The 22,837-nt window shown below is 40.7% G+C and overlaps 1 protein-coding gene across 9 annotated transcripts in view; it reads right to left on the reverse strand.

Moving 5' to 3' along the window:
- PTPRM (protein tyrosine phosphatase receptor type M) overlaps positions 1-22,837 on the reverse strand; it is a 635,772-nt gene that overhangs the window by 248,803 nt on the left and 364,132 nt on the right. For all 9 annotated transcript variants that reach the window (XM_020878055.2, XM_020878053.2, XM_020878052.2 and 6 more), the window contains exons 9-11: positions 19,442-19,551; positions 11,836-12,037; positions 8,962-9,064 (exon numbers count right to left, since the gene is read on the reverse strand). In XM_020878055.2, the coding sequence (XP_020733714.2) occupies positions 8,962-9,064; positions 11,836-12,037; positions 19,442-19,551 (415 nt within the window). The remainder of the gene's footprint in view (positions 1-8,961; positions 9,065-11,835; positions 12,038-19,441; positions 19,552-22,837) is intronic.

Here is a 22,837-nt window from a genome sequence, read left to right on the forward strand (position 1 = left end):
TTTCTCTGCATTTCCTTATAGCGTTTCCTGTCCAGTGTCAGTATATGTCCTGCTCAGTGAGAAGCGGTAAGAGCTCTCTGAGCTTATTAGTCTGGTGAAAGTCTTGCCTTTTGTAACAGTGCCAAGTGCTGTAAGAAATTTGAGCACCAACATTGGCCAATTATTCATTTATCTGTTTACCAAATACCTATGAAGCATCTTTACGTTCAAGTCACAGTGCTAGGGTGGTGAGACAGTAGGTGGATTCTTTACCGTCTCAGCCACGAGAGAAGCCCAACAATACTGGAGTGGGTAGCCTATCCCTTCTCCAGGGGACCTTTCCAACCCAGGAATCAAACCGGCATCTCCTGCATTGCAGGCAGATTCTTTACCAACTGAGCTGTCTCGGAAGCCCTTATGTGATTGCAACACTTAGAAAAATGAAAGCGAGGCATCTGTAGTGAGATCAGTCAGTCTTTGTCAAAATGTCCAAGATCCTGTCTCTTAAAGGTTCTCAGTCTTAGCTGGGAACACGTCTGGAAATCCATACCCCTTCAACTCGGTGGAATCAATAATCATGATTAGGAAGATGAGCAGTGCTGAGAGCTCGTGGAAGATCAGTGTTGAGATTCGTCAATCAGGCGCTAAGTTGTTCAAGTCAAGGCTTTTGCAACCTCTGGGTCTCTGGGTTTACAACTGAGATGGGTTTTAAATGATTGTCTGTAAGATTTACTTGTGGTCCAGACAGATGAGGGGAAAGAAACAGCAAGTAACTTTATCGTCAGTGGACAGTGACTTCAACTTGTACATCTGCCTCCCTCCCCCGACGGGGGGCTTCTGGGGTCCTGGTCAGCGTGGGAAGGGGGTGCAAAGTGCTACTGACCTCACTTCCAGGGAGGTGGTCATGTATAACGTATGACCTCCACTATAAACAATGTTCAAGGGCCTTCATGTAATCTGTAGCTCTAACCTCAGGCATTTATCTTTGTAGAGACAAGCAAGGGTTCCTCTGGGCATAGGAATGAAAAAAAAAAAAAAAGAGAAATAGTGTGATCAAAAACTTGAGTCTTCCCTGCCCCCAGTCAAGAGTTAGCCACATGCATTCGCTCAGCGTCCTGGAGCATTCATTCCTTCTGCACTCTGGCTTTCAGTAAGCAAGACACTGAGCCTCATCCATTCACAGGCATTGAAACACATCCTAACATGTATAACATTCAATAATTGTCCCCAAAGTGCCAAGCACAGGCTCAGGGCAAAGGCATCAGGCCGATACAGCAAAGAGAATGTAAAGAGAAGCAAAAACAGAATGATCCAGAAGGTTCTTCTGAGTAAGAGGGACTAATCATGCCGCCTGTTTGGTGCTTACAGAAATTGAGGTCTAAAAATATTTGGAAACGATAAGTAATTTCCAGTAAATTATCAGAGTCATGGCTGAGCTAGTTTTTATTCACTTCAATAATACTTTAAACTATTAATATCACCAATCAGCCTGATTAGGCGATAAATTCTCTCTTTTTTTTCTTCTGAAAAACTAAATGTTTTTGGTTCCCCGAAGTCCTGTTCCTAATGAGAATTAGTGTTTGGCATTTACAAGAGCCCTGCTCTAAGGGTCAGCAGTATCTTGACTGGGTGGATGAAAGGAACCCAGGCAGGGCTGGGGGTCCCAGGTACACCTCCTCTGTCACATCTGCCCTTCATCCTGCCCAGCTGGCCTGCCCTCCAGGCTCTGGCTGATCATTCCTACACGTTTTCCTTATGTAAATCCCTGGATGGCTGCTCACAACCCAGCAGTTGCATCTTCACCCCCTGGTGTGGAGCATGAGGTCACCTGATCCAGCCCCATCTCCCTTCCTCTCCTCCCATCCGGCCACCCCAAACCTCTGTAAGTATAACACACTTCTCATCCCCAGATCAGGCCAGCCCAGTGAATCACAAAGACCTTTCTTTTAAGAGAGTGAAAGGACAAGCATATTCTTTGAGGGTACACAGAACATCAGATTCCATTGAGCCAAACAAGTTAATTGTCTTGTTGATTCTTTGTCGGTTTGGCATATAGTGAACTTGACTTTTAGATAAGTCATTCTATGGGCTTCTCAGGTGTCTCAGTGGTGAAGAGTCTGCCTGCCAATGCAGGAGACATGGGTTCAATCCCTGGGTCAGGAAGATCCCTGGAAAAGGAAATGGCAACCCACTCCAGTATTCTTGCCTGGAGAATACCATGGACAGAGGAGTCTGGAAGGCTACAGTCCATGGGGTCACAAAGAGTCGGACAGGACTCAGAGACTGAACAACAAGAAGAGAATGAGTTGGACATGATTGAGCAACTGAACAACAAAACAGAAGACAGGATTCCTTCTGTTTTACGGTTAAGTTTATTCAGTAGAGCTGATAAAGACTGTAATTAGCTAATGACTCAGGGTTCAAGAGGGAAACCCCTAATCTTTTTAAAGAGTTGTTGTATATTTGGGGCACAGTTCATTACCTATTTATAGCATCAATTCCTCAAAACTCAAAAAGGCAGAAGTAAATAGGTAGCCAGAGGCAATTAAACTGTCAAATACAGTAGAGAGATCAGAATTGATAGGAATTCTTCTTAGAATTTATTGATAGAGACAGTTACGGAATTCTTATTTTTCACGTCAAATCAGATTTTTGTGATAACAGTTTCAAAGATAGTAAGACAAACAAAGGAAAACTTGGAGGTCTACGGCTGGTCTTCTGAAAAGAAACGTGAACCACTTACTGCTACAGTCTGAAGAGTAGCAGTGCAAGAAAAAGCACTTACATAGCATTAAGTGTGTGCGAAGCTCCATTTGAAGAGTTTTGAAAAATATTACCTCATTTAATCTCTGCAAGAAGCCTAGAATGTTGAAATGCTCAAAGGCTTCTTGCGTGAAGGGGAAGAGAACAAGGCGTCCAAGAAGGTGGTGACAGCAGAGAGATAAGGTCTTTCCCAGGACATAGAAATGGAGACAATCACACAGCCTGCTGCTGCTTAAAAAAAAAATTAAGAAAGATCTGGTCCACATTTCCTAACATCAAACTTCTAAACCATAGTCAATCACATGCCAACAACTGCAATTCCTAAGACAGGCAACTTCTTAGAACCAAGTGTGTGATTATCTCACACCTTCTGTTAGTAATAATGGCCTTTCTTTCCTTTTACTGACAAGGTTAGTTGCACCGTCCCATCCGAGTCGGCAGGTGTCACACACTCACAGGGGCTCTCACTTTGAGTCCCTTTAACAAAAACTGCCGTGTTATACCCACTGGGAGGCGTGAGTGCAGGCCCACAAGGAGAATAAAGCTCATTTCCCACATAGCACCAAGATCAAACGGAACACGTTTGAGAAATGGGACACATTTTCTTCAAATAAGTCCAATTGCTTACTGCCTCTTTATTCTCGATGGAATAAAAATTTGTTCTTCACCTTCTTTTAAGACTAAGAGTGGATTTTTCAGAGGAGAAGAGCTCTATAATGAGAAAAATAGCATCCTTTAATGCATTTAAAATTTTCTACCTAATTTATTACAATAGAATGTTTGGTGAGTGTATGCATGCTCAGTCATGTCTGACTCTTGGCGATCCTGTGGACTGTTGCCCGCCAGGCTCTTTTGTCCATGGGATGGGGAGTTGGTTGCCATGCCCTCCTCCATGGGGTCTTCCTCATCTAGGGATGGAACCCATGTCTATAATGTCTCCTGCACTGGCAGGTGTTTTTTTTTTTTTTTTTTTTTTTTACCACTAGTGCCATCTGGGAAGCCCTTGATGAGTAATATGAGTAAAAAATAAACATCAGAAGTTAACAACAAGCCTTAAACATCAGTACATGTTTCCTACTGTACTATGTAAGGCAAAACAGGATGGGGAAAAAGGACAGGAGCGAATGAAAACAGCACACGTTTGCAGTCTACCATGATGACAAATACAAGGCAAAACCAGTCTAACCAAAATCTGGACATGTTATACAAAAATAAACAAATTCTTGACTTCTATATGAAACTGCAGCTATTACACGATGCAAGTTTTTCATTTTTAAATCAGAAGTCGTCTGGATGAATAAAGCATTTAGGCTTGCCTGTGACTAGCAAGAACTATTCCCTATCTCATTTGAAATCTTAATTAACTAGAACACACACTGAAAAAGGAAGGCACAATATGCCTTCGATTCCTTATGCCCTCTGCTCTTCTTTATTCTTAATGCAATGAAGTTCCTACTTGCTTTAAGATTTTGGCCCCAATTCTCAACAACAGAAACTATTCACAAATTGCTTTTTAAACCTATCTGTTGAAGAAGCATTCAACTGAGGGGACAACCACATATAAGTCTCCGATGACTGCCAATGCACAGCATTAAAATAATCAGGGATAAAGACATGGAAACAACCCAAAGGTCCATCGATAGATGAATGGGTAAAGAGGAAGGATGTGGTATGGATATACTGGAATATTACTCAGCTATAAAAAGAATGAAACAACACCATTTGCAGCAACAAGGATGGACCTAGAGATTACCATACTAAGCGAGGTAAGTCAGAAAGAAAAAGACAAATATGATGTGATATCACTTATATGTGGAACCTAAAGTATGACACAAATGAACTTATCTATGAAACAGAAACAGACTCACAGACATAGAGAAGAGACTGGTGGTTGCCAAGGGGCTAGGGGGTGGGGGAGGAATGGGCTGGGAGGTTGGGATTAGCAGATACAAAGTGTTAATACAGAATGAATAAACAAGGTCCTACTCTGTAGCACAGGGAACTATACTCAATATCCTATGATAAACCATAGTGGAAAAGAATCTTAAAAAGTTATACATATATATAACAGTCACTTTGCTGAAGAGCAGAAATTAAACACAACATTGTAAATCAACTATACTTCAACGACAACAACAACAAAATTGGGGCTTTCTCTTTATTAGAAGAACAAAGTTGCTGCCATGAATTAAAATTACATTCACACAGTTCAGCCTCAGTGTTAATGTCCTGGTTGCTGATGTGATTTCTGCCCTCCTTCCCTATCTCCCTGCAGACTCACAACTGTAATAGATGTTTTCCCCACTCACTAGTTTCTCCTGAATGAATGAATCAAAGAATGATTTGGTAATCTTTGAACATTTCACTGAAATGAATATCAAAATATTTAATTAGTTAACATATTCAAGCTCTGAGTTTTAATTAAGAAGACACAGAGCTCCAAAACATTTATGAACAAATTAAAGCAACAATGCCTAAAGAACAAAAATGAGAGTCATTTGAATTACAACAATGTGATTGAGTCTCAAGCTACAGCCCATTAGAAGGTATAAAACATCATTAATGAGGGTTACTGCACAGAGCAGATTATAATACAAACACATACATCACGGGAGTAAAATCACAGACAGAACTTTTGTCAGTGCAAGAAAAGCACAACACTTTGTGTACAACTCATTCTTTATTTAGAGTTGCTCTTTTACTGCCAGATTAGAAGGGTTTTCTCTGTTGGACTGTGTCTGCATGTAATAAACAGTGGAGAGGAGAAGACAGAGAATGGAGGTGATTCTAAATGAGTAAAGGAAAATGAAGCTTTTCCTTGTCTTATTAAAGGAAAAAAAACTGAATCCATGAATAGACATTAAAATTCTGTCCTGGGCGCCTGCTTACCGGCCGGAATGATGGACTCTGTGTTCTTCCTGGCCATCTTGGGATTTAAATAATTTTATGTGACAGAGCTGGTGTGTTGATCAATAAAAAGACAACAATCACTTACACCGAGAGTTTAGTGCAATCTCAAGAATCTGCATTAAGCAAGTTGAGTGTCTGTAGTGGAATCAATATACAACCACCTCACTTAGTGAAGTGCCTCAGTGAAGTATGACTAAATTTTCAACACCAATGAATATGGATTAAAGAAAAATCAAATCAATCGAAAGAATGGGTTTTTTGCAATCACACAATGACAGTACTTTTGAACACATAATACTGTGCAAAATCCAGGAAAGCTAACAGATGTTCACTTCCATTTCCTCTTCTCATATTTATTTTACCATTTGGGAAAAGCTTTCTTGTATTGCAGTTTGATTACATGTGCATTTTGCAAATTTCCAGATGTGTTCAAATGTTTCAATCTACATTATGGCTTTATATTTTAGGTCCCTCTGATTCCCTAATCAGAGTTCTTATTTCTCTAAACATTAAATGAAATTGAAAATTTTCATATAACCCATTTAGATTGAGAGTATTATGGACAATTTTTTTCCAAACTAGTTTTTCTAGATATATTGGGCTTCCATCTACTCAATAGATAATCAGTCCCATTATGCTGCACTATAATAATGAATCCCTTGAAGAGAATATTCATTTTTCTGCAAAGAAAATCTTTTTGACAGGTGAGTCTGAGATAATTTCCTTTCTCAAACTTGTGCCAATAAAATTTTCCCATTTAAGACAAGCATCCTTCCAGTAATGGTAGCATCTGTAGTGGATTTCTTTATAATGATAAATAAGAGTTTGCCATAAGAATTGATCTTGATTCCAGCATTATAGATTTCCATGATGGATACAAATAGTAAATTTGTTCATTTCAAGTTGCTAACATTGTGAAAGCAGGCGTAATAGAGGTAGAATGCAAAGTGACCCCTGGCCAGTTCCAGGAATGGTTAGCCAATAACAAGGTGATGTTTCATAAAAGCAAAACAGTGCTGAACTTAGAAAATCAGGTGGTATGACGGGTGTGAAAGAGCATATGACAAGATAAACTGAAATTTTCTCAGAGTTAGAGCTGGGCCTGATGAAATGATGGGGCACCTGCATTTTGGACACCCTGATCAGCATCTGAATTTGTATTTTTATAGACATAGAAATAAAAAGCCCGAGGGTGTCTCCAACTAACTAGTAAGGCTCGAGTCTCTAAAAACAAATGCGAAAGTGTTAGTAGTCAGTCATGTCTGACTCTTTGTGACCCCATGGACTGTAGCCCACCAGGCCCCTTTGTCCATGGGATTTCCCAGACAAGATACTGGAGAGGGTTGCCATTCCCTTTTCCAGGGGATCTTCCCAACCCATGAATTGAACAGAGGTCTCCCACACTGCAGGCAGATTCTTTCCCATCTGAGCCACAGGGAAGCCCAACATGTAAAGGAAAAGAACAAAAGCACATCTTAGCAAGGCAGATAGGCAAACATGAATAGTCATTTGGGACACAACTGACAATTTTGAAAGACAAGAAAAGGAGTTCTAGGGAGAGGACTAACATGGATTACCCAAGGAAATGTTACTGGAAAACTTCAGACTTGGAAAGACCTACACAAAGATACAGATGACAATTTAGCTGAAAAGGTTAGGCAGAAAGAAGCAACAAGAACCGAAAAAGTGTGAAGGAGTTTCTGTAAGAATAAAACAGAATATGGGAGAAATGGTTAGGATTTCAGCCTCCTTCAGTTTGAAGGTTCTGAAAGTAAATGACCTCTGCCCCCTCATGTCATCATGAGGCCTTTTGACACAACCCTGACTCCTGTCCTCATGGTATGTTATTGCTGAGTCTGGGCAGCTCTTAAATTGGTCAGAGAAAAACAATGTTCTCAAGGCCATGGCTGGAGCGTGAATTTTCCTTTAATAATAATTCATCGTTCTGGAGTGAACAATGCAGTCTGACCTGCAGTTATAGGTACGCTTGGGTCTTGGACGGACATCTAATGAGGGTGAGTCTGGGTTATTCAGTTTGTGCAACCCCTCAGTGCCACACATATCAACCCAAAGGGCCAGGGTAGTGTCAGCGGCACTGCTTTTCTTGCAGAAAAAATTTCTTACACCTGGAAGAGAGCTTTTACATATTTCAGAGCATTCTCACTCACTGCACTTATGAATGGCCATCCGAAATGCCTTGCAGGGGCTACTACATTAAGAGAGCAGAGTAAATTAAAAATTATCTCCTGTCACTTTGTAGGATTTTCAAATAAAAATGTCTGTTTCTACTCTAATTTGATCTCTCTATCAACTAATGCTTGTCCATTTTTCATCTTGAGCCTGTGAACTGAAACGTATATATCTTATCAGGCAGAAGGAAGTTCAGTGACTCACTCTTTGATACTGTAGAGAAAACGTGATCAAAGATGGCCAGGTTCCAGAAGGTTAATGAAATAAAACTCTACAAAAGGCACAGGGAAATGAACCCCACACAGTCTTATTTGTGAATGTAAATGTTTCCTTGGAGAATGCTATTCAAAGGAATAGATTATTTTGAAGGGAAGCGATTCTGATAGCACAAAATATCTGAATACTTCTGAAACGACTAGAAATTTCATTTATATAAATTATTGAGCTTATGACAAGTTCATATTCAAGAGTTATTCAGGCATTCCTTTGCTCCTTCCTAAGAAGAATACATTTATTCATTCACTGTAGAAGTTATAATTTGTAATTTCTTGGCTATATAAATCATCATGTGATGAGAAATGGGGTCTACATGCTGGTAATAAACCTAAATCTGTTCAAATAAAGACTTCACAATTGTCTTTCCAATCACCTGTTTCTTTAAAAAAGTATAGTCATATACTACACATTCAATGGAGAGATTAGTCAGTTTACTAAAGATTAAAGATTTAAAACTCCATGTAAACAAAACAAGTAGACAAAAATAACTCACAAAGCCTATTTAAGGAATACAGCTCAGGACACTGATACCATCTGCCCATGGGTAACTAAACTGAAGAGAGCAATTACCTTTTAGGAGGAAAGCCACCTCTGAACAGACTGGGGTTTTTGTTCCTTAACTTCAAAGAACAATCACGTGCATCAGAATCAAACTCCTTACATAACACTTGATCACCCACATCAAAGCCCCTTCTTTCCCCTCAGTCCTTTCTTTTAATTAGAGCTCATAAGGACATGGTTTTCCATGCTGACTGAGGTCTGCGGCAAATCCCTAGAAGGCACACGGGAGAAACGAACACATCTGATTTGGGTACCTAAGACAACCCCTTCTCGGCTCCATACCTGACAGGTGCACCTCGACTGTGTGCAGGCTTCAGCAGGACTGTCACTGTGTTGTCCGTCTGATTCAAGGGCGTCTCCAGTTCATAAGCCGGCATGGAGGGTGCTGGGGGAAGATGCAGAAGTTTGCATTTTCTTCCTACTTTTATTTACAATGAGCACTAAGAATACAGTACACTTAGTCTATTAATAAATTGCCACGAACAGCCTTTATTATATCTGCCCAACCCCTAACACGAGGGACAACTGTTAAAACCAGCATGTGTTGATTTTGGTCTTGAGTTTAACCTGGGAGGGGACGTGAGGGGACTTAGGACTCTGTTTATTGGCTTGGGTTCTCCCTTGATGGATGTAGCCATTACACCCATACATTCATGCACATCATTGTAATTATATTATAAATTGTAAAATAAGTTTAATTTGTGTGCTTTTATGTACATATGTTTTTCTCAAAAAATTAAATGCAAATTCAAGAAATAATCGCTAAGATCATAAAACTGATCATTTCAGTTCTCCCATCTAAGGCAAGGTTTCTTGTGTTCCAAAGGTTCATCGGAGATGTGAAGAGGTCCTCAGGAGTGAGAGGGCCTTGATGGACTTAATGAGCACTTGTGGGCTCTTCTGGAAAGTATGACTCTGATAAAGATATTGAATTGAAGTAAGAAAGGCTTGGGTTTGACTTTCTGCTGCATTTTGTTTCAACCAGCATGAAAGCTCAGGGACAATTATTATCTCTGAGGCTTCAGGTTACTCATCTTTTAAAACAGGAGAAATTATCCTGTAGGGTTATTATGGGAATTCAAGGGGATAACAGACAAAGAGAGTGGGGCAAATATAATTCTACAAACGTTCAATCTCTTCGCAGCACAGATCCTATTTGCAAGGCCATTTCTGGGCATTCTTTGTTTTCTAAATTAAGTCTAATTATGACAAGATAACAGAGCTCTTGAATAATTTTGTGATCACTGTGGACACGAGACATCATTTCATGAGGGCTGTGATGCTGAGCGTGTGGGCACATGGCCTTTTTAAGACCCTCAGGTTTACATAACTGATGAGAACATTAAAGATCATTTTTAGCAAATACAGCTTCTAAAATCTCTTACATATAAAAAGCTTTTATGTAAAAGACATGGATTATAGCTCAGGTCCATTTATTGGATTTTCTCAGCACTAAAATTCACTTAAATTCTACTAAAAATGAACTCCAATTCATGGCACAGAAATCACATTTTGTATAGAGAGTAGTTCTCGGAGGTCCATGAAAGTAGAAAATGGGAGGTCCATAAACTATAAAATTTTTTTTGAACTATAAAAATCAAATATTTACTGCTAATGAACCTTTTCAGCATAACTAAGATTTTAACTGGCTTTGCTTTGGGATAGAGCTGCAGAACTTGATGAGCTAAGAGTGATCAGACTCACGCTAACCAGAACTTTTATCTAACACAAATGGGAAAAATGAATTAGTTTCTAAAAGAGTAGCCTCTTAAAGATAATAACCTTGGAGATAGGATTTCCATGGGGAGAAGTTACCCCCAAAAGGGGGATGTGAAGCTATATACATTGGCATACATGACCTCTTTAAATCTCTGTGATAAATTCATACACCAAATTAATACCATCTTGATTTACATCCAGGGTGAATTCACTTGATCAAGGTTAGAGAAGAAGTACTTGGGAAAATAATAGCTGGGACTCAAATTTTCTGATTCCATGCCCAATGGTCTTTCTACACACCCATCTATACCACTTAATGTCATTTTCCCAACCTCTCAAGTATTCTTCCTTGTTTATAATTCTCTATATTATTGCTCTTATGAGCTAAAACTTTCTGTCAACTATCAAGTGTCTATTAAACTTCAAGTTAAGTTTGTACTCATAAATTAACTCTTACACAATGCAAAGTTATCTCTTAAGCTATACCTGCTTAAAATAAAAATTCCAAACCTCCCTCCTCTCTCAAAACCTAATAGAACGCTTCCTGTACTTGAGTTTATCTTCCTCCCTTCAGTTCTAAAGGAAAACTTAAAACCTTTCACAAAACTAGGGATGAGAGACAACAGGCATGAAAATCAGGCTATCACTTGGCTACCCCTGACTGATGAGAAGTGACCTCCCTCACCCCCCACCCTGCTCTTCTAACCCCCAACTAGTCATAGCCCAAACTCAAATACTCCTGTACTTGGATCCAAAGGGGAAAAATGGAAGAGAAAAATGTTCCTGGAACTGTTCTTATGGCTGCTGCATTTCCCACACCAGATGGCAACTCCATTTCCTCTAGTCTGAAGCTCAAAGACATTTTCTGCACAGTCGCACGTGCCCAGAAATATTTCCCAAGTTACATCTTCTGTTGGGTGGCATAATTGAGTCTCTACAAGAAATGAGATATAAGTGCCTGGCTCCTCCTGCTCCCCACTGCCTGTAGTCACCTCTCTTTTCTGGCTGTGAAACCACTAATGGTGAAGGTCCAGGGAAGGCTGATTCTTAGGGAAGGGACTCCACGTAAAGCTGCCTTTCTGCTGAGCACTCCATCATAAGAGGTCTCCTTACAGACATTTTCCCAACCCTGCTGCTCTGGGAACTTGGGACGGAGGAGGGCAGAGGGTCCTCAGAACATGATCTTCTGCTCATATTCAAGTTATCCAATATACACTCTTGAATCAGTGCCTACTTCCTGAGCAGGATGACAATCTGAAGCTCCTGACTGGTAAATATTTGTAGCATTTCACCGAATTTCATGAGTCTGATTTTCATACATTCCCAAATATGAATTTATGTGTACGTTTGGATGAGCTTTGTACACTTGACAACGGGAATGAGAAAGTACTCAAAGGCTACTTCTGATAAAAGACAAAGCTCATGAAAGTCTGATACCTGATATTTTGGTGGTGAACTGATTTGTTGCCGGGGGTCCAAAGCCCTTAGCTGTGCTGGCTCGGATGGTGAAGGAGTACGTGGTTCCTGGATACAGTCCAAAAAACAGGAAGTGGGTTTCATTTCCCAGTTTTGAAACTCTTCCACTTTGATTGGATAGATCTATTTCTGGGTCAAAGGAACTGACTGCTTTGTAGGTGATCTGTAAGAGAATAAGAATGTGATGAGTGTCTGGGCAGATGGATGAAAATGGCGTCTTTATCCAATAAACCCTCCTGATGCATGCATTGTCAGATGCCTGATGATAAGCTCTCCTGTTCCCTTGGACTCTTCGAATCCTGGACCCAGGGAACAGGCACAGGAACTTGGCAAAAACTGTTATGAGTTATTATTTTATAGACAGAGGAACTGAAAGCCAGTAGATTAGAACATAAAGAATGAGTTCATGTTTAAGTTAATACCTCGAAGTTGTTTGCTTTCAAAATGTCATATTGGAAAACTACATTACAGATGGCTTAAAACAAAATAACAAAATAGACAACCGACTCAAACAGTTAGGACCCGACAAGGGGACAGCCTCATCTCTCACCTGGGGGGCCAGAGTCTGGTTTTGCACTGAAGAGGATTACTGTCTATTGAGAACAAGGGTACTTTAAGTGTTCTACTCCATGTGGGCAAAGATATCTGCTCCAAAAATAAATCCTAGATGCTCGTCAGCAGCTCTTGATGTTATGGCTGTGGTGTTTGTGAAGTGTCCTATTCATTTTTCTTCTTTAGAGCAAAGCTGTCCAATAGGACAGTCAGGATGGGAAGGTTCTATTCTGCACTATTCAGTGTGGTGGCCCCTAACCACAAGGGACCATGGCTGGTGAGACTGAGAAGCTGAACATTTTATTTCATTTTATTATTATTTTAAAAAATCCTTTAAAAAAAACTGAAGTATAGTTGATGTACACAACTTAGCATCTAAACAACAACAAGCTGAGTATGTGCTCAGTTGTGTCAGACTCTGCGAGCCCATGAACTGTAGCCCACCAGGCTCCTCTGTACATGGGATTTCCCAGGCACAATACTGGAGTGGGTTGCTATTTCCTTCTCCAGGGGATCTTTCTGACTCAAGGATCGAACCCATGCCTCCTGCGTTGGCAGGTGGATTCTTTACCACTGAGCCCTCTGGGGAGCCTACACACTGTTAATCCCAAACTCCTAATTTATCCCTTCTCCCCCTCCCCCCTTGGGTAGACATAGGTTCATCTTCTATGTCTGTGAGTCATTTTACTTGAATTAACTAAAATTTAAAGTTAAAATGCCCAAATGACCAGGAGCTGCCATTTTGGACTCAGTGCATTTCTGGAAGTTTTCATGATGTTTATCACATAACAGTGTTCAAAGCACCCTGGATGAGTCTGGATTGTGTGAAAATAAATATAACATAGGTGTCTTTAAATTCTGCCCTTTCAAATGATGCTTGAAAGAATTTGACTCTAAGTAGTTCATCAACTCCTCAAGAACGTGCATTTTAGGGGTGATTACTAACTTCTCCTGGTTGTAATGACATAATTTTTAAATGCAGCATATTCAAAAGTTTTAAATTGCAAAACTGAGCACTTTTCTTGCTTTCGAATAGGTTAAAGTTACTTATAATTTATGTGCATGAACACTAACACTGTTATTATACCAAGTGATAACTGACATTCTTTCTTCTTATATTTATACCATGTCATTATAATTAAGGAGACCTCTCTGAGAGAATATTTAGATTGAATCAACTGAGCAATGGCAAGAAAATGTTTGCTGTATGTATTAATCACCGCCGTGCACGACACCATCAGAGTCTGGCAGCAGATCTGCTGTTAACCCTCTCACTGGTTTCCGTCTCAAGGTTCCTTGGAGTCAAAGTGTAAGACTGAGTCCACTCGTGCTCCTGGCCAGTGACTTCAATGCCACCTCTGTGTACCTAGCTGCTTACATTGACTCCCACCCTGAGAGCCCCAGAGAAAGCAGATCTAAGCTGTGACAACATAACCACTCCCCCAGTCCATTACTTCACTCATTCACAACATCTCCACTGCATGTCTCTTGGGTGCCAAGCACGGTGCTCTGGGCTGGGGTCTCACATGGTGACTCAAACGTGGTGCCTGACTTGGGGGGAGGGAGCAATCTGGTGGGTTAAAGAGAGATGCAACCCAGAAGTTATGACACAGCCTAATCAGAACACGACGGCCTTCCTGGTGGCTCAGTGGTAAAGAATCCACCTGCAATGCAGGAGATGTGGGTTTGATCCCTGGGTTGGGAAGATCCCCTGGAGTAGGAAATGACTACCACTCAGTATTCTTGCCTGGAGAATCCCATGGACACAGGAATCTGGTCTACAGTCCATGGGGGTCACAAAGAGTCTGATGTGACTTAAGGACTGAACAAGAAGAAGAAGGGAATGATTTCAAAGAGACTGCTGGGAGTTCAAGACCGAAACCAAAGACGTGTCCATCCCCATCTCGAGCTGGAGCTCGCATTCCGGGGATTCATAAATCCTTCCCAAACCCAGCCTGAGGATCTCTGAATCTGCTAAACCCCAGTAGTTGTGGCGGTGCCTCCACCATCCATCTGGCAGTAACTTATGGAGTGCTCTAAGAGCTCTTTGTGGTCTGAAATCGTGATTAAACATGACAAAGGAATTCGAACTTTCCATATAACTGTCTCTTTTTTTCTGAAGAGTGACATCTTATTCTTTTTGATCCCACTGTGATAGGTAAATATTTGGCCCTCAGTGTATGTTCTCCTGGGGACTCCCGGGGAAAGCAGGTGTGCGCTCACAGACACGCTCACAGTGCAGCGAAGAGGATGTCAGCTCCGCTGGTGCCAATGGCAAAGCAAACAGCAAAGGCTTCATCAGGGCACTTACTGTTTTACCATGGTTCAGGGGTTTGGGCTCACCTCTAGCCATAACCTTGCAGGATCAGCTACACTGGGTTTCTTAACTCTGTTTTGGTAACACCCCTCAATAATTTATTTAAAAGCACAAATTCTCTCTCCCTGACCCATAACAATGCACATATTTTTGTTGTCTAGTTGCTAAGTTGTGTCCAACTCTTTGTGACCCCATGGACTGTGACCTGCCAGGCTCCTCTGTCCATGGGATTTCCCAGTCAAGAATACTGGAGTGGATTGCCATGCTCTCTCTCCTCCTGACCCAGGGATCAACCCATGTCTCCCGCACTGGCAGGTGGATCCTTTACCAGTGAGCCACCACAATGCGTGTATAAACTCCTCTTAAAAATAAAAAATAGTGGATCCTCCCCCTCATCTGAGAAATCCCTAAAGAGCAGCTCTGTTGTGTCCAAGTGGACACAAAATGTCAGAAAGTGCATGGACCCCCCTAAAACTCATCCAGAGCCCTGGGAGTCTGAATTCCAAACGGTTCCTTGGAAACAGAGTGAACTTGACTCTGGAACTCCGTGGCCTGCGAGGCGCTGATGGTCAGTAAGCGCCTCTCCTCCTGAGTGGTACGTCTGAAGGGCATCCAGCTCCACGCTCGCACCCAAATGTAATGTGCCTTTTTGGTATTTATTTTTTCATTTGCTCATTCAGCATGTCTGGGAAGTACCTAGCAAGTACCAGGCTGTGGATGACCAGTAGAGACTCCCAGGAGGGAAGTCCAGGGCTCAGCTCACACTTAGCCATTTCTCTGGCTGAGGGCCAAGTCGATTCTAACAACACTTCCATTAAGAAAGAACCCTGATGTTCCATGGTGAACTCAAGGACTTCATACAAAACCCATGCTGAAAACAAAGTGACATGCAGACCACACAAGTGGGATCAGATTAGGTGAGATGGAATGAGCACACATTGGGTGATTTCTGATTGGCAGGTTGGTGCCTGAGGCTCTCCAGCATCATCTTCCCCTCTCATGACTAAGTCTCAAATCCTAGAGAACCAAAATGGATAACACACCATCTCCGACCATGGCTTCAATGCCAGCCAGCCTTAACTAGGTCCTTCAATGCATGCGCAAGCAATCAGAGGAAGCAACAATTCAATCTGATTCCAGGGGACACAAGAACCTAGGATACTTCAGAGAAAAGTTCAAAATTTGACTGAAATGCAGGAAAGATTAGCAGAAGTGCCTTAGAAGGAGAACGAGGGGAAGGTGTTGGGAGGAAAGAAGGTATCAGCAGAAGCAGGTGTGATGGATCAGAAGGTTTATGGGGAAAAGAAAATTCCATACACTCAGCTCCTTCCATTCCAGTTGGAAATCATGGCAGAAGCAGTAATGAATATCGGCCAGGATGGCACCACAGGAGGTCTGGAACACTGAGGCCAAACAGGCCCCTCAATTCTCCTTCTCTCCACCCTTTGATCTGTCTCATTGGGTTTCCCCAGTGGCTCAGAGAGTAAAGAATCTGCCTGCATTGCGGAGTCACGAGTTCAATCCCTGGATTGGGAAGATCCCAGGGAGAAGGAAATAGCAACCCATTTCAGTATTCTTGCCTGGAGAATCCCATGAACAGAGGCTACAGTCCATGGGGTCACAGAATCGGACATGACTGAGCAACTAACACTTTGACTTTCTTCCTTTGAGGGGACACTGACTCACTGAGCCCAGCTCTCCAGGCGGGGGTTTTGAGGGATTTTCAACACTCACATTTTCAGCTGACGAGTCCAGACTGCCTGACAATCCTGCATGCACTGCTGCATGGAGGCAACATGTGGTCCTCATTTCATTCTTTTCTATACTTAGTTGCTGACAAGACTGCTTACTTCTACTAGAGGAGGGAGGGGATCTTCGATAGTCTGTCCTCTTCCAACACCTTATACATACTGAGTGATTTCTTTTTTTCTAATGCTTATTGATGTATTACTCTCACGACCAACAGCCAGGAGTTTACTCACTAAGCAATCAAGAGCCATTTAAAGTTAGTGGGGACAATGGAAATACTGGGACATGTATCCCTGTGCATTGGGGACAAGTGAAAGTGAGTCTTTCAGTTGTGTCTGAAATTGCATGAAATTGTGTGCTGCATTGCACGTGGATTCTTTACCAACTGAGCTATCAGGGAAGCTCTTACTAACTGATAAACTTCCTTAACCAGGCTCGATCTGTGGTGTTTGCATTTCGATGCTGTACTGGGCTTAGTCACCCAGTCATGTCTGACTCTTTGCAACCCATGGCCTATAGCCTGCCAGGCTCCTCTGTCCATGGAATTTCCCAGGTAATAATACTGGAGTGGATAGCCATGCTCTCCTCCAAGGGATCTTCCTGATCCAGGGATCAACCTGCATCTCTCGTGTCTTCTGAATTGCAAGTGGATTCTTTTCCAACTGGGCCACTTGGGAAGCCCTCTTCTTACCTATATCTGAGTTTTAAGACCTGATTTATGACACAGTGGGCTTCCCTTGTGGCTCAGCTTGTAAAGAATCCACCTGCAATGCAGGAGACCTGGGTTCTATCCCTGGGTTGGGAAGATCCCCTGAAGAAGGGAAAGGCTACCCATTCCAGTATTCTGGCCTAGAGAATTCCATGGACTGTATAGTCCATGGGGTTGCAAAGAGCTGGACATGACTGAGCAACTTTCACTTCACTTTATGACACATTCACACAGCCCATTTGTAGCAGCATTTAGATCAGTGTCAACTGGGACATCTTGGCTGCTGAAGTCAGAGAGATTAATGGGTTCTGCTTCTGAATTATGATTTCTATTGTTTTCACATAAATGCTACTTCTTATACAAAGATTATGCTCCATGGGATCAGAAAAAAAGGATCTTGTCTTTATTTTCTGTCTGCCTAGATATCAACATGTGGCTTTCAGGACAAGTAGACTGATTTCTTGGGATTTAACATTGATTTCAAAGATTGTATATTTTTTAGTAAAATATTCTGTTATCCTAAGGTAAGAATCTAGAAGGCAGAACTAAAAAATGGTCACGGGGCCAAAAGTATTAACTAAAAGATTCTGATCACAGAGTTAAAAAAGAACCTGTTTGACTTGATTGTAAAAAACAACTCTACAAAAGCAAAGGCATGAATTTTCATAACACTTGATTCTTTTACGATGAAGCAGCCGAGGAAAGCGTCAATCATTCCACACGAAAATCAACTTTTTTCCTTTCCTCTTACTTTATTTAGCTTTCAATGAACAACAATTTTTTTCTTTTTTTGTATTTCAATGCCAATTTTCCAAAGGTACAAGGAAGCATAGCTGTGAGGCTAGGTGGGTCAGGGAGACAGGTCACCAGTGATGACTGTCTGACAGCGAATCTTTCCCAGCTTTGTCAGTAGCTCTGAAAGGTATTCAGGTAAAGGTCCCGTGGGAAGAAAGGCTGCAAATTTTAGAAACCTAACAACATATAATTTTGTTGAATTTGCATTCACATAAGTGCTAGCTTGAAAAAAATGCACCTGCTTGTTTCTATGACAATAGGCAGAGTGCAATCACGCTCATACAGATGTGATGATGACTGCTACCCCGCTAGGGCTGTTATTTCTTTCCCCTGAACAAGTCATCAGGTTCTGCTTTGCTCTCTATCAATAGACAAAACTATGTTACAGAAGTCTAAAGGTGTTCTGCTAATGCTAAGAAACCAAGAGACATTATTCTGTTGCTAACCCAAGACAATATCTAGCAACTCTGCTAATTGGATCATTAGGGTTCTCCTATAATTCAGGAGTAAAGGAGTTTAGAGCTGGCGAGGACAGGATGCCACGGTTGTCTCCTAAATAATGTATATACTGCACATGCCTACTAAGTCGCTGTAGTCGTGTCTTACTCTTTGCAACCCTATTGACTGTAGCCCACCAGGCTCCTCTGCCCACGGGATTTCTCCAGGCAAGAATACTGGAGTGGGCTGCCATTTCCTCCTTTAGGGGAATCTTCCTGACCCAGTGATCAAACCTGCGTCTCTTAAATCTCCTGCATTGGCAGGAGGTTCTTCACAACTAGCATCACTTGGGAAGCCCAAACTAACATGTGCTAGAGAACACATTGTTTTTAATAAAGGTGATTTTTAGGGAGGAGAGGAGGAAGAGGGTGAGAGGTATGGAGAGACTAACATGGAAACTTACATTACCATATGTAAACTGGATACTCAATGGGAATTTGCTGTATGGCTCAGGGAACTCAAACAGGGACCCTGTGACAATCTAGAAGGGTGGGATAGGGAGGGAGGTTTGGGAGGAGTAGACATGGGTGTAGCTATGAATGATTATACATACACATTATGTATATATTATGTATATATTATATACCTGTTGATGTTTGACAGAAAACTACAAAATTCTGTAAAGCAATTATCCTTCAATTAAAAAAATAAAGTGGCAAGAAAAAGCAAAAAAAAAGGTGATTTTTAAACTATGTCATGTTGTGGCTTTGCATACAATAACAGGTAATCTGGACACATCTAAATCATTTTGAGTATACATCCTGAAATTATACATAATTTGAAAAATCTTTAATTCTTTTTGCTTCTATTCAGTAGCCATTATAATTAGTGAAAACATTCAACTTCTTAAAAGGCATGATGCTACTATGTATTTTTAAATACTAGATAGGTGAGCAATCATACAAGTTATACTAAAAAATTAAATTACTAACAAGGGTATATCTTACCTCATATAGAGTGATAACCCCGTAGGTTTGAATTGGTTCTCGCCATTGAAGAAATATCTTCTCTTCAAAGGTACTTCCTTGGATGGATTCAGTAAGAACAGCACCTGGAACTACAAGTGGGGGAAATCGATATGTATTTCAGTAAACTAAAAAAAAAGAAAAGTTTTTCTAGACTTGATATGTTTTTTTTTTGATAGGTTTTTAACTCTCTATTGAGTCAAAAGATTTTAATAGATATATTCCACTTTCTTGCAAAAACCTGGAATTTAAAACCATTTTGGCTATATTGTCTTTATAAAGAAAAGAATTTCATCTAGTTTTTCTCTAAAAAGTTTGAATCAGACAATTCAAGTCTTGTAAACAAACTTTTTTTATTTGGTAAATAAACTTTTATTGTTCAGAAATAAAGAAGGATGTAGAGTGATGTGAATTCCTACACATTAACTTATGAGACTGTAAACTGGTGCAGCCACTTTGGAGGATGGTTAAACATAGATAAATTACCATATGACTCAGCAACTTTACTCCTAGGTCTATATCCAAGAGAACTGAAAAGGCTGGTCACTTGAAGGCTTGTACACAAATATGAGGAGAAGCACTATTCATAATAACCAGAGAGTAGAAACAACCCAAGTCAGTTCATGATTTGATAAACATATCTCAATAACGTTTAAAAGATGGGGCTAGAGAAATGTTTTGTTAGCTGATGGAGGGTATGAGGAGCCCTTAAGAGTTGCTGAGATTATGCCAACTGGAAAGACTGACCAGCATTTCAAGAGGACACAAAGGTCGTACATATTTGTTTAGTTGATGGACTACCTATAGGTAGAGGGAGGATATTGACAGCTACTCTAAATAGAACTAAGTGGGGTGTAGCAGAAAAAATATCACTGATCAGATGGGTTCTGATTTAAGACTTTCCAGGGATTAAACAGTGAAATCTGGGCAATGCACTGACCCTTCTTAGTTCTCAGATGCCTCATTTCTAAAATGAGGAAGTTGGAATAAGTTGATCCCTAATTCCAAAACTCTAAATATGTATATATATATATGAAAATAGTTACAGTTGTTCCAGATTGAAGGAATTGATGTGAAACTACAGTGAAGCAAAGAAACAAGATATTTAAGGAGTGATGATACTTGTGAGTTTCAAGAAAATTTGGATTTTGGGCTCTGAGACTAAAATGCTCATCACAGTCAGAAGCTGGACTATGATGGGCCAAACCAGAGAAAGCTCAACTCATTCTCTTCTCCTTGACCTTGACAGTGTCTATTTTGACGTCATCAGGTTCCTAAAAGTATCAAGATGATTATGATGTGTGTGGTTCTACTGCTTTATGATAATCTTCTGACTTCAAAATGTGTAGTAATCTATGTGGGGCTTCTCTGGAGGCTCAGACAGTAAAGAATCCACCCGCAATGCAGCAGCCCTGAGTTCAATGCCTGGGTTGGGAAGTTTCCCTGGAGAACAGAATAGTTACACACTCTAGTCTTACCTTGAGAATCCCACAGACAGAGGAGCCTGGCTGGCTACAGTCCATGGGGTCACAAAGAGTTGGACATGACTGAGCAACTAACACCTTGGCTTTCATTAATCTAGGTACAGGTGCAAGGAGGGAAAAAACTTAGAAAAAAACAAATCTTTGGTTTAATTCAATTAGTATAAATGGGAGTAAAATTTTAAAAAGAGATTGTCAAAATGATGTTGAACAGAGGGTATCTTAAAAGGATAATAAACTTAATAAAATGTACTGGAGGCCTTGTAATCATGAAAATGTTAACAACAGGAAAACCTAAATGGGATTCATATAATTGCTTTTAGGTCAAGAACAGATCAAGTAATTAAAATAAAGTACCAGAAAGATTAGTTAAATTAGGAAGATAGCACTTCATGGGAACTTAGGTCTGGCACTGGTTTTTAGAAGTTGTAGAAATTCATGATTTGGAGTATAGAACCATAATATATCTAAGTTTGTGGAATTGAGCCCTGTCTAGTGACACTCATAACAGCAATAAAAGATACATCTTTCCCATATATTTTCTCATAAATGATATTTTAACAAAATTATTATACTATAATAAAACTCACGATGTACAATTAATTGTAGCCTTTAGTGGCAGATAGTGACACTTCAATTTTTTTTTCTTAAAGCTCAGTATTATCCATTTTTCTCTTTCTGTCCTTTTCTGCCTTTTTTGAAGTCTTTTTTCTTTTGTTCTTGTTAAGAAATACAAGTTGAAATCAAAGTTTTTCTAATTAACTGGATGCTGGTATACTATGAAAACAATAGGTTTTTATTTGGAAGTAATGCATGCCCAACTCCAGGGACCAGCAAGCTCCTTTAAACACACAAACAGGTAAGTAACTTATTCTAACCTTAAGTTTCAACAGCACTTAACAGGATTCTCAGTTCATGTCAATTTGAAACCTCAAAGTTTCAATGGGTTCATGCCTCAGCATAACATCTCTCATCTCTATAAAAGACTGAATTTGACATTCTACCCTCATGATGGAAAACTACTGCTGATTTAAGCCTGAATTATGCAGGTCAGGAAGCAACAGTTAGAACTGGACATGGAACAACAGACTAGTTCCAGATAGGAAAAGGAGTACCTCAAGGCTGTATATTGTCACCCTGTTTATTTAATTTATATGCAGAGTACATCATGAGAAACGTTGGGCTGGAGGAAGCACAAGCTGGAATCAAGATTGCTGGGAGAAATATCAATAACCTCAGATACGCAGATGACACCACCCTTATGGCAGAGAGTGAAGAGGAACTGAAAAGCCTCTTGATGAAAGTGAAAGAGGAGAGTGAAAAAGTTGGCTTAAAGCTTAACATTCAGAAAACTAAGATCATGGCATCTGGTCCCATCACCTCATGGGAAATAGATGGGGAAACAGTGAAAACAGTGTCAGACTTTATTTTTTGGGGCTCCAAAATCACTGCGGATGGTGACTGAAGCCATGAAATTAAAAGACGCTTATTCCTTGGAAGGAAAGTTATGACCAACCTAGATAGCATATTAAAAAGCAGAGACATTACTTTGCCAACAAAGGTCCGTCTGGTCAAGGCTATGGCTTTTCCAGTGGTCATGTATGGATGTGAGAGTTGGACTGTGAAGAAAGCTGAGCACCGAAAAATTGATGCTTTTGAGCTGTGGTGTTGGAGAAGACTCTTGAGAGTCCCTTGGACTGCAAGGAGATCCAACCAGTCCATCCTAAAGGAAAGCAGTCCTGGGTGTTCATTGGAAGGACTGATGCTGAAGCTGAAACTCCAATACTTTGGCCACCTCATGCAAAGAGTTGACTCATTGGAAAAGACCGTGATGCTGGGAGGGACTGGGGGCAGGAGGAGAAGGGGACGACAGAGGATGAGATGGCTGGATGGTATC

This window comes from Odocoileus virginianus, chromosome 22, assembly GCF_023699985.2.
Source record: "Odocoileus virginianus isolate 20LAN1187 ecotype Illinois chromosome 22, Ovbor_1.2, whole genome shotgun sequence".
Taxonomy (NCBI): domain Eukaryota; kingdom Metazoa; phylum Chordata; class Mammalia; order Artiodactyla; family Cervidae; genus Odocoileus; species Odocoileus virginianus.